Here is a 13,541-nt window from a genome sequence, read left to right on the forward strand (position 1 = left end):
ATACATTTACTGTAGTGGATTTTGATATTGGTTTGATAAAATGAATTAGTACCAAGTTATAAAATGAGAACTTTCTCTTTTTATTTTGAAATAATTTCAAATTTACTTTTCCTGTCTTTTATGATTTTGATATCTTTTAAGATTTATAGGCCAGTCACTTTTTAGAATGTTCCTTAACTTGTCTGATGTTTCCTCATGATTATAGTCAAGGTTTGCATATTTGGCAGAAAATCACAGAACAGGTGCTATGTTTGTCTCACTGCATCTTATGTGGTATGCGAAATTTGATTTGTCTCATTACTAGTGAAGCTAACCTTGATCACATGATTGAGTTGGTGTCTGCCAGGTTTCTCACTGTTTTTTATTTTCTATTTCATTCAGTGTTTTGTAGGAGTAATAAGTAGTTAAAGCCTCTGTAAATATCCTGTTCTGCATTCACCTTTTCACCTACTAGTTTTAGTATCTCTTGACTCTTCTTGGCTGATTCATATCTATGATGCTTGTCAGTAACGAGACCTTTAAAAAATGATAGTAAATCCATAATAGAAATATGGATAAAGGCACATAAACAAAAAATGCAAAGATGCTCAAATTTATTTACTATGTTTAGGCAAAATAGTGTAGTAGTTAAGAATATTAGTTCAAGCTTTGTAGCAAGAGTACCAGCTCAGTGAAAAGCCTGACTTCAGATTTTGGCTCTATGACTTACTAGCTACAAATGAAAACAAGATTCATTTTTATCTACCACATTAACAAAGATAAATAAAATTTTATAACACAAAGTGTTGGTAATGGGAAAGCAGGCACTTTATATTGTTGTTGGGAGTGCCATCTATTTAGAGGATAATCTGGCAATAACAAATTGTAAATGTATTAACCTTTTGATCCAGTAATACTATTTCCAAGAATTCATTCCTCAACTAAACTTATAAATTTGTAGAAAAATGCATGTGTAGATGTTCATCACAGTATCAGTTATAACATCCAAAGCTGAAAACTCTACATGTCCTCTTACAGGTATCTGGCTAAAAACTTGCAGTATAAATGTATATTATGCAGCATTAAAAGAAAGGAAGATGTATATATTCCCAACTGGTAAGTAAAGACAGGCTAAGTAATTCCCATGTGTGTGTTAGAAAAGGATATAAAAACATATAGCCTTGTAAAGCACAGAAATTTCTGGAACTTAACAGTGTTTGTTTCTTTGGAGGGGCTTTTGGATGTTCGACATCAGTGGAAGAACTTTCACTGCCTATTTTTTGTATTGCTAAAGAATAATTCATTATTATTGTTAGAACTCTGAATTTTTACCATATGCATTAAAAACATTTAATTAAACAACTTTGTTGAACAGATAATATGTGTCACTACATTCAAAAGATCAAAAAGGAATACAATTTACCCCCATCCTTATCCATCGACCACTCATTTTCCCTCTCTATTGGCAACCAAACACATGCATGCCACATCCCACATACAAATTCAGTTTCATTCTCGTTTTTAATTACTAAACATGAAGTGCAACACAGTAAAGTGTACACACTGAAATCTTTCTAAAGCAAAGATCTGGATACTTTTCCAAACTAAACTGAAAGGGACCCTTTTCCTTTTCTATAACAAAGTACTATCTATTGTAGAGAATCTCATTTACCAAATGCTGCCCCAGAAGAGCCCAGAAACACCAAAATCCAAGTAGCTAAAAATTGTATGTTGGTTATTTTTATATCTTACAGAAATAGAGACACTGAATGAGGATCAATTTGTTAATTTTCATTATATGGTTGGGAAGTAATTTGTTAAAATTCTTCTTCAAAAATGAGACCCCCCCCCCCAAAAAAAAGACATTCATCAAGGTATTGTACTAGATAATAAAATTGGTAACCAGAAACCCTGATTCCTACCTCTAGTTGTTTCCATTTTTAAGGCAGAATCATTGTTGATGAATAACAGTAGTAGTTAACAGTAATCTTTACTTTTTTCTTTATTCTAGGGTATTTAGCATTGCTTTACTCTATTTCTGGGACAATTTCCTCTTACCAAATCATTGTTTTTAGGTGCCCCAGAGTTTTATGTATAGTAAACCTCTGAATTCTCAATTATTTTTCTAAATTTTCCTTTTCCTAATTTCATATTAATTTACTTCTAAATCTTTACTTGTGTAAATGGCTTCCCAACCATTATTTTAACATTGTTTGGAACTTGTAATAGATTTTCCTAAAAAAAAAAAAAATCATAACTTTTATAACAGCACCCATATATCCACTAGGAATTATGTTCTATCAGCATTGTTTAGAGCCAGTCACCTTAGGAAAATGTATCAACTGTGGAGCTATGCTGCCTGGCCTTTGATTTTTGCTTTGCCACTTCTTAGCCACATATCCTAGCTTCCTCTCTGGGCCTCTACTTTTGCATCTAAAAAATAGGTATGATAGTAGTACTTAATTCACATAAGAAGTAAATGAGTTAAGACAGAGTCTAGAACACTGTAAGAACTTAGCAATTGTTAACTACTAATATTATTCATCAACAACGATTCTGCCTTAAAACTGGTAACTTTAGATAGGGACCGAGGTTTCTAGTTACCAGATTTTATTCATCATCCAATACAATGTCTTGATGAATTTTTTTGTCCCATTTTTTAAAAAGAAATTTAACAAAAATTATTTCCCAACAGTAACTTTATCTGTATGGCCAAAAACTGCAAACAATCCAAACATCCATCACCATGCAAATGGGTAAACAAACTGTAGCATATCCATTCCATAAAACACTACTTAGCAATAAAATGGAATAAGTTATTGATACACGTAACAACAGTGATGAAACTCAAAATAATTGTGCTATGTGAAAAATGCCAAACAAAAACAGTATGTACTATATGATTCCATTTATACAAAATTCTTAAAACTGTAAACTAATTGCTACTGATAGAAAGTAGATCAGCAGTTGCCTCAGGATTCGTGGACAATGGAGTCAGGAGACAAGGATTAACAAGGGGCACAAGAGAACTTGTAGGAGTAATTACATGTTTACAATCACGATTGTGGTGATTGTTTTATGTGTGTATACATATGTCAAAACTTATCAAAACTGTATACTTTAATATGTACAGTTTATTGCATATCAATTACATCTCTTTAAATGTTAAACATTTTTTTGATAGTAAATAAGAATGGAAAAAACATTCAGGCAAAATTAGATGAATGCTTTGACAGGGTGACTCTAACAGGAAATATATAAATAATAATATCTAACATTTGGGTAAATGAGATAAAGGTGATATCATTATTAACAAATGAAGAAAGATAAGCAGGAAAAAAAAACAGAAAAGAAAGACAAGCAACTTTAGAGAACTTTTCTATCTAATGACAGGAAAATACGAGTTGGGGCTCACGGGTGGGTCATGAAATCAGCTTAGTGGGTTGGGACCAGTATTTAAAATAAATGACTGTACGAATCTTCCAAAACTGAAATACTCTAGACTAGAATAGAAAATACCAGGATGTAGACTAGATAGTTCACATTAAGTATTATCTGACAACATTATGTCATGATATAAACTTGTATTTCTTAAAGTAGGTTGTGTGAGAAAAAAAAGTATGGAAAATGCTTAATTCTTGATCACAAGTTTTCAGATTTTGTCAAGAAGAAAAAATGGAAAAACAAATAAAATCTGAAAAGAAGAATTGGTAGCTTCTGAAATATACAGTACATTTTGGAAGACTGAATTTAATGGGTGGAGAAAGAAAAAGTCTAGAGTTAAAAAACAACTGAAGAAGAGTTCCAAACTTTTATGTGACATTATATTGAAACTGTCGAGCCAAAAGAGGTTATGCAGAACTAAGATTTAGGGATAAAGAGAAACCAGAAAAGTGATTTTAGGATGGGAAAGAGAACAAACTAGTATTCAAGACAGATTAAAAAATGAAGATAAGAATCTGGAAAAGAACAAAAATATGAAGAATGGTGATATAGTCATTGAACAAGTTATACCTGAATATTTTATATATTTTAAAAAAGCTATTTAAAAAAAAAAAACTAGGGTCTAGAATTTTTTTTTTTTTAAATTTAAAATATTTCTATATAAAACAACTGCCTTGGGAGGATCTTAGGAAACATGGTGGAGTGAGAGACATCCCCAGATATCTCCCCTTGAAACAACAAGCTGAACATCTAAAACTCAACAAAAAACATCCAAACTGCGCACCAGCATGTCTGAGCGTGGGATCGGTGCCAGGTGGTGAACTGGGAGTTAATAAACAAGCTGCCTCTCCCAGTCGCCTGAGCTCCCTGCAGGAGGAGGGGGAGGGGAGAAGGAGCAGCTGCAAGTTCTCTGAACATTCTTGACTGGGTTAGCTGTGAGCTCCCTGTGGCCAACTGGCTGCAGGGCCCAGTCATCAGGGCAGAAAGCAGAGAAGCAGGATGGGACCACAGAGGAACAACAGCTGATTTTTGACAGCCATGGTAGCAAAACAGAGGCTGAGTGCAGCCCCCAACCCCTAACCCAGAAGGCCCCTCCCTCCATATCCTTGAAGACTGATCACTAAGGAGCCCCAGGGGAATCTGAGCAAATGCTGCCAAGACTGTTGCTGACACTAACAGGGACTAAAACTGAGGGTAGCAAGCGTGATTAAATATCTACAAGAAAATTTAAAAAGCATTATTAAGACTTTATATAAAGCAGGGATCCAAGAGGCTAAGACACCACCTACTGGAAACCAAAAGAAAAGCACCTTCTTTGCAACAGGCTAAAGAGAGACCTTTATATAATAAATCTTCTTCCTAGAAAAAGAGCAGAATACACTTCCATTAATGCCCAGGCAGAGGAATAGTCCATTAAACACCATGAACAACCAAGGTGAATAGGCATCTCAGAAACAAAGAGAAAAATCTCCAGAAAATAGGCTTACAGACATAGAAATATGTGACTTAAATGAAAGAGAATTCAGAATGGTACTTCTGAAAAAGCTCAATGAGATCCAAAACAACTCAAATCAACAATTTCGGTAATTGAAAAAAACAACTAGATGAGCAGAGCAAGGAGACTGAACTCCTTGAAAAGAACCAAATAGAACTGGTGATGAAGAATACACTTTGTAAGAGTTGAAAAATGAAATAGCAAGCTTGGGAAAAAGAATCAAACAAATGGAGGGAAAGATCAATGATATCAAAGACAGAAATCTAGAAATAAATCAGAAGAAAGAAGAGAGAAACTGAAGAATGAAAAATAAGGAAAGAGAAATTCGAGAACTAGTTGATACCATCAGGAGAGGACACATAAGAATAATGGGCATTATCGAAGCCGAGGAAAAGGAACAGGGATTAGAAAGCATTTTCAGACAAATAGTGGACAAGGATTTCCCTAATCTAAGGAATGAGCTGGAGCTTGGAATTCAAGAAGTCAACAGAACACCAAATTATCTCAATCTAAAAAGGCCTTCACCAAGACACATTGTATTAAAATGATCAAAAATCAAGGACAAAGTTCATATCAAGGAAGCCAGGGAGAAAAAAAAAATGGTAACTTATAAAGGTAAACCCATTAGATTATCCTCAGACTTCTCAGCACCAACCTTACAAGCCAGAAAGGGATGGAATCAAATATTTAAACTATTAAATGAAAAGAACTACCAGCCTAGAATAATGTATCCAGCTAAGCTCTCCTTTAGATAAGAAGGAGAAATTAAGACTTTTCTGGACATACAAAAATTGAGGGAATTCTCCACTGTGAGGCCTGCACTACAGGAAATACAGAAAGAGGTCTATTGACCTAAAAAAAAAAAAGACAAAAAAAACCCAACATAATTAGGAGTAAAGTGACTATCAGGCAAATAGAAACAGAGGAGTGCAACAGTTACTAAGAATAGGGCATTATAAGCTTAAATAATAATGAGAATTGTTATAACAAAATAGTAATGAACGTTCAGCATACATAGGAATAGAGATAACAACGACTGAAAAGAGGAGAATTGAAATATCAAAATTAGCAAAGGGGAATGGAGATAAGTCACGCATAGAAGAAAATGGATGACTGCATATATATATATATATATAAAAATTATTTTTTATATATTCATAATGGTAACCTCATGCCAAAGATTCAGAATCACTGTATATAAGATAAAACAAGAAGGAACAGAGAGAAAACCTACAAAAGCCAAATAAAATAAGGAAAACAGAAGCACGAGGACAAGGAAGCAATGGAAACACCGAGCTACCAGAAAGCAAAAGATAAAAAGGCTATAAGAAGACCTCAGATTTCAATAATCACCATAAATGTAAATGGATTGAACTCACCAATAAAAAGGCATAGAGTTGCAGAATGGGTCAAAAAACAAAACCCAACCATATGCTGCCTTGAGGAGACACATCTCTGCTCCAAAGACAAATATAGACTCAAAGTGACAGGGTGGAAAATGGTATTTCAAGCAAATGGCATTCAGAGAAAAGCGGGAACAGTGGTACTAATATCAAACGAAATAGATTTCAAAATAAAAAAGGTAAAGAAAGATACTAAGGGACACTTCATAATGATAAAGGGAATCATGTACAAAGATATAACACATTAATACCTAGGATCCCAATCAGGGAGCCCCGAAACATGTAAAGCAATTACTAACAGAAGTAAAGGGAGAAACAGACCAAAACACTATCTTAGTAGGGGACCTAAATACCCCACTGTTGGATATGGTCAGAACATCCAAAGAGAAAATTAATAAGGAAATAACATCCTAAAATGACACATTAGACCAACTGGACATAATTGACATCTACAGAACCTTCCAATCCGAAACAGCTGCTTATACATTCTTCTCTAGTAAACACAGAACATTCTCAAGAATCAAAGACATACTGGGACACAGATACAGCCTCAACAAATATAAGAGGGTTGAAATCATACCAACTGTATTCTCTAATCATAATGGTTTGAAACTAGAGATCAACTGCACAAAGAAATCAAGAAGAACCACAAATACATGGAGATTAAAAGACATGCTACTGAAGAATAACTGGATCAGAGAAGAAATAAAAAGAGAGATCAAGAGATACATAGAAACAAATGATAATGATACTATAACATATCAAAAACTTTTGGGACACGGCAAAAGTGGTCATAAGAGGAAAGTTCATATCATTACAGGCCTGTCGCCAGAAACAAGAATGAGCCCAAATAAACAACCTAACGCTTCATCTTAAAAAGCTAGAAAAAGAAGAACAAATGAAGCCTAAAGTCAGCAGAAGGAAAGAAATAATCAAAATTAGACAGAAATAAATGAAATTAAAAACAAAAAAAAAAAAATAGAAAAAAATTCAACAAAGAGCTGGTTCTTTGAGAAGGTTAATAAAATTGACAAACACCTGGCTAGACTCACTGAAGAAAAAAGAGAAAGGACACAAATAAACAAAATCAGGGATGAAAGGGGAAATTATGACTGATCGCGGAAAAATAAAGGGTCATACAAAAATACTATGAAAAAGTATATAACATCAAATTCAATAACCTAGAGGAAATGGACCAATACTGAGAAAAGTACAACCTTCCTAAACCGAATCAAGAAGAACTGGAAAATAGACTGATCAGCAGTATGGAAATCAAAATCATCACAAACCTACTAAAAAATAAAAGTTCAGGACCAGATGGCTTCACCAGTGAATTCTACCAAACATTCTAAAAAGATTTAATACCTATTCTCTTCAAGCTCTTCCAAAAAATCTAAGAGGAGGCAATACTTTTCAACTCATTTTATAAAGCCAATATTACTCCGATATCGAAACCTGGTAAAGATAACAAAAAAGAAAACTACAGACCAGTATCTCTCATGAACACAGATGTAAAAATCCTACATAAGATACTAGCGAACCAAATACAGCATTAAATGAAAAAGATTATACACTATGATCAAGTGGGCTTCATCCCAGAGGCACAGGGATTGTTCAACATACGCAAATCGATTAATGTGATACACCACATAAACAAATTAAAAAATAAGAATCATATGATCATATCAATAGATGCAGAAAAAGCCTTCGACAAAATACAGCATCCATTTATGATCAAAACACTTAAGGAAAGTACCTTAACATAATAAAGGCCATCTATGACAAACCCTTAGCCAACATTATACTTTTCAACATAATGGTGAAAAAAACTAAAAACCTTCCCTCTAAGATCAGGAACAAGGCAAGGCTGTCCACTATCGCCACTGACCAGTAGCAAGTACAATCAGACAAGAAAAAGGTATAAAAGGTGTCCAAATAGGAAATGAAGAAGTCAAACTGTCACTATTTGCAGATGACATGATTCTCTACATAGAAAACCCTAAAGACTCCACAAGAACACTAAAAGAAACAATAAGCAAATACAGTAAAGTCTCTGGATACAAAATCAATGTTCAAAAATCCATAGTGTTCCCATACTCTAATAATAAAGTGTCAGAAAAAGTGGGAAAAAAATTCCTCTTGCAATTGTAACAAAAAGAATAAAATACCTAGGAATAAATTTAATGGAACAAGTGAAGGACTCATATAATGAAAACTATAAGACCCTATTAAAAGAAATTGAAGAAGATACAAAGAAATAGATATTCTGTGTTCTTGGATTGGAAAAATCAACAGTTAAAATAACCATATTACCCTAAAGCATTATACAGATTTAATGCAATCCCCATCAAAATTTCATCAGCATTTTTTAAAGAAATAGAACAAAAAATCATCAGATTTGTATGGAAGCACAAAGGACCCTGAATTGCTAAAGCCACCCTGAATTGCTAAAGCACAAAGGACCCTGAATTGCTGTCACCATACATCAAAATTAACTCAAAATGGATTAAGGACCTAAATATATGACTTGAAACAATAAAATGCATAGAAGATAACACAGGAACGAAACTCAAGTCCTTTTTTTAATAGTTCAGTTTTTTCTTACCAGGCTATTTTCTTTCCAAGCTTCTGGGAACTTGGGTCTCTGTTTTTCTCTGGACACCAGAACCTGCATATCTTCAAAAGTTGGATGGTTTCCAACTTCTGTCTGAAAAGCCATCTGGTATTCCGGTACAGATTCACCTGTGAATTTTTTAAAAAGAAAGATGGAGTAAAATTTCCAATTATCATAAAAAGATAGAATAATGGGAGTACTTCTGATACTAAGCAAGCAAAGAAATTGTGTCACAATCTTTTTGTTTTAAAACCCTTTCAGGCATATTTGGAGATCCTAAAGAGACCCTGTTATGAGTTTAATGCATTATTAATAAATGCTTTAGTTAGAATAGCCTTTGTTTGATAAATTAAATGGTAGTATTAATGATGGATAACTATTTAAAAAGTTTCTAGTATTACTAAATTTGGGCTGGGGGAGAGATTATTATATACACAGATGTACTTAATACTTGAAATACCTGAATTCTCATCCCATACAGGGATCAAGGGTAGTGAATATGAGAAGTCCAAGATCTAATACAACAAACATGTGTTTAGAATCAAATTTAATGGGGAGGGCTGTAGAGTCATTATGTCTCATTAAATCTATTATACAGCCAGATTGTATCAAATGTCACAAAAATTTTATGACAATGGCCATTTGACAGAAAAATAGTTAAGTATTATTAACTATTCTACCACTGTTTAATAACTCTTTTCATTACCAATAAGTACAATCAGTTGCTTACAGTGAGAGGTTTATAGTTTTTACAAAATGTGATCAAATTAAACTTAATAAACATATTGAGCCACACAGAAGACCTCAGGGACAAACACTGAGAAAACCAATGGTCTAGTCAAAATCTAGGCAAAGAACTCAGGAGAAATAGAGACCTTCCTGTCTCCTTGCCCCACCTCCACTCCATTAAAATCACAAGATAAATTAGAAGGAATAACACCACAGTAAGGCCCTTAGGTTCTATTCTTGGCTTCACCTTTATCTATGAAAAGTCATTTTTAACTATTGTATGTTTTAGTTTTCCCAGTCAGCAAAATGGTACCATCTGCCCTTCTTTATCTCACTCACATGAAGATAAGTTATAATGACTCAGAAAGAAAATACATCACAAAACATGTAATTTAAGTTTTGTGTCTCAATTCAAATATCCAAAAGAATCTATAAACACCTGTCCTCCACCAATATTAAAAATGACTTTTTAAAGGGGGTCAAATATGTGGTGACAGAAAGAAATCTAACTATGGGAGGTGAACACACAGTGTAAACATATATATGCTTTACTGTTAAAATGTACAGTTGAAACTTACTGGATTTCATTAACCAATGTCACCATAAACAATAAATTAATTTAAAAAACTGATTTACAAAAAGTCTATAATCTATGCAGCATAGCCCACATTTTTTTGAATATTATAGCATCTATAAATACGAATGACATTTTCACATTTATAAGAATTTAAGTAGATACTTTTACCAGAAACCATCAACACTGAACTTGAAAAATAAAACTAAAAGATTTAATCCTGCCAGTGAGTATATCACTTTTTTTCATGAAACTGTGTATGATAAAACCTCAATCCATGTCATCTACAAACTGTAAGATATTTACTACTGTATCTTACCTGTTTCTCTGAGACATATGCACAACACATGATACCTTCCAAGTGTTATTTATTATTTTTTATTCAAATGCTGGCTCAATAGAATAAGTAAAACTTCACGATTTTACTTATTTGTTTTAATCAGGTCTAAATTATAATGAGAAAACTTGCTCAATGAAATAGATGCACAATCTTGTGAATTAAATGGCATTAAGAATTAACCAAATTTCTTCTAAATATTCATAGTTCTAAATCTAATTGTTCCATAGATTCTTGTTTAGAGCTAACTTCCTATCAGACACTGGAAACACAAAGATGAATGTTAATGACAACATTATCATGGAAGATATTAGTCTCACTGGGTTTCCTTAAAACTTGATCATCACTGAATTGTTTGAGGAAGTTCCCCCCCCCCCACCCCAAGGAAGTTTTATAATCTGATTTTCTTACAAACTGTGCAAAATAGAGCAAATATCTGAGAATAACAGATATCGTTCCCTGCTTCTCACCTCATTTTCTACTTGTTAATTATGTCTCTAAGCAGTTATGAATTTTTAGTCCCTTTCTTTTTCTTTCTCTTGCCTTTATTATTTTTCTTTCTTCCTTCCTTCTTCCTCTTTTATATAAATTTTGCAGCATTTCACTCTTTGTAATAGAGATACCTAATTCATTGTTTTGTTAATATCCATATTATTTTGCTAATGAAAGTGGCAGCTGTCACTATATATCGTTTCCATTTATTAGTAAAGCATGTACTGCATTTGGAAGTGTATCATAGAAGTTTTTTAAAAATGTTTTACAAGAATTTTATGATTATATGCTTTCTCTAGGCTTATTAATATTTATAGTATCCTTTTTATTTCAAATTCCATTCTGTTTCATTGTTAAAATTTTTGAGTGCCCTGTATCCACTGCCTGTGCTTTCTTAATATATTTCCCTCTATACTCTGTAATATTTCTGTCTTCTGTATATCACAGAAACTCCTCTAAGAATACTCCTATTCAAATTCAAAGAGCATTCCTCAGTTCTGTTTCTTCTTGAACTTTAAATTACATCTATTGCTATCAATCTTCATTCTAACACTTTCTAACACTGACTTCCAGATACTATGATTTCTCGGTTTTCTCTTTTTCTGACCATTTGCCTTTATAACTAACCTATTTTGAGGGGGAATGGTCTCCCAACATTTAGTCTTGACTCAACAAATTTTTTCTCTTTATATGTTTTCTTTCAGAAGTGCATCCACTCATAAATTCTCAATTACCATCTCGATTAGACAATTACCAAATAATCACTTTAATCTTAGTTCTTTCAACATCCTCTTTATTCTTTTAAATTTCTTTTTTAAAATTTGTTTTCGATGAGGCACCCCTTGGTTGACCTCACAGAGGACAAGGACCTTGTCAGCTTACAATCTCTTATTTTTTATTTTGTTTACATCTACAGCATGCACCTGATCTTCCTAGGGGTCTCCCATCCAAGTACCAACCAGGCCCGACCCTGCTTAGCTTCTGAGATCAGATGGGATTGGGTTTGTTTAGGGTAGCACAGCCGTAGACAATTCTTTTAAATTTTTAAAAAATTTCTTCAGTTGTCTATCAATACCCCACCCAAAAGTCTTCATAATTCACTCATCTTTCCAATGTAAACCACCATTTTTTCCTTAAGTTCCTGTCACCTTCACTATTTCTCAGATCTCTGAATATTTCTCAATTCCTTTGACTTTTTTTTACAAAAGTTAACCAACATCACAGAGTCCTTCTCTATATTTTCTCTCACATGTGCCTCTTCTTCCTCATTTTTATATCCAAGATTACAGTGTATCTTAATGCAACTCTCTTTTTTCTGTATTTTTATTTTTCATTTTGGTTAAATATACATCACACAAAATTTACCATTTTCAAATGTGCAGTTCTATGACACGAAGTATATTCACAATGTGCGACCATCACCAAGATCTACCTCCAGAACTCTTTTCATCTTCCCAAACTAAAACTCTGTATCCATTAAGTAATACCCTATTTCTTTTTTCTTTTTAAAACTTCTAGTTCTTTTCTATTATAATTCATCCAAGATTTAATTGTATTTCATCTAAACATCTAATATTGGTCTTTATTATCAGATCAAAAATAAGTTATTCTTTGAATGCAGTAGTTGTTCAAAAACTATTGCTGATGGCAGTGTACCAATACTATAAGAATCCTTTTAGTGAGAAATACTTCTAAAAAACAACAATTCTGGATTAGGATATTTAAAAAAATTTGTGGCCAAAGTTCAATAATAGAAATATAAAGTTCCAAAAGTTCCAAAATTCCAATAACACTGTGATACTACTATAATTCCTGCTATTTCTAGAAAAACACCTCGGTTGAGTACACTGTACTTCCAATTCACTGGAAAATGTGCTTCTAAATAAGAACTTATAATGTGTAGTTAATTTAACTAATTATTTAATTATATTTTAGATTATAAACTACTGTTAAATTCATACTGTTTTTAAAGCAAAAAGTTTTAAACTCACTACTAATCCCTGTTTTTATTAAATAGCTCCATTTCACAAATGTGTCCAGTACTGGTTTGATTGACTGTTTTTCCTTTTCCAATGCTTTTAATGGTGTTACTCCTATAGAGAACATATATATCGAATCATTTTGTACATAATCTAAAAGAATGCAATGCACATATTGGTAGTTAGTTAAAGTTTCTATATGACAATAATGACAGTGATGAAAAAAATCCTAACAAAAGGAGAAAAATTACAAACTCATTTAGTTATCTCAGGTAAGTGTCAAATAAGCATTCGCATTAAATGAATGTTCTTTCATTGAAAAGAAGGCAGAAAGACAAGAAGGGAGAATTTTAAAAAAGGAAGAAAAGAAGAATAGAAAAGAGGAAGGAAGAATGAAAGAAAAAGTGTTCCAATGGATAATTCATTGCTTCTAATTACTTATTGGGTCACTTCAGGACACAATGTAAATGTAGCTTCTCAAATGCTCAGAGGGTG

At 32.9% G+C, this 13,541-nt stretch overlaps 1 protein-coding gene across 3 annotated transcripts in view; it reads right to left on the reverse strand.

Moving 5' to 3' along the window:
- The window catches only part of BMPR2 (bone morphogenetic protein receptor type 2), a 134,004-nt gene that overhangs the window by 15,298 nt on the left and 105,165 nt on the right, over positions 1-13,541 (reverse strand). For all 3 annotated transcript variants that reach the window (XM_016161950.2, XM_036237964.1, XM_036237965.1), the window contains one exon: positions 8,927-9,063. In XM_016161950.2, the coding sequence (XP_016017436.2) occupies positions 8,927-9,063 (137 nt within the window). The remainder of the gene's footprint in view (positions 1-8,926; positions 9,064-13,541) is intronic.

Source organism: Rousettus aegyptiacus, unplaced genomic scaffold (assembly GCF_014176215.1).
Source record: "Rousettus aegyptiacus isolate mRouAeg1 unplaced genomic scaffold, mRouAeg1.p scaffold_m13_p_2, whole genome shotgun sequence".
Taxonomy (NCBI): Eukaryota; Metazoa; Chordata; class Mammalia; order Chiroptera; family Pteropodidae; genus Rousettus; species Rousettus aegyptiacus.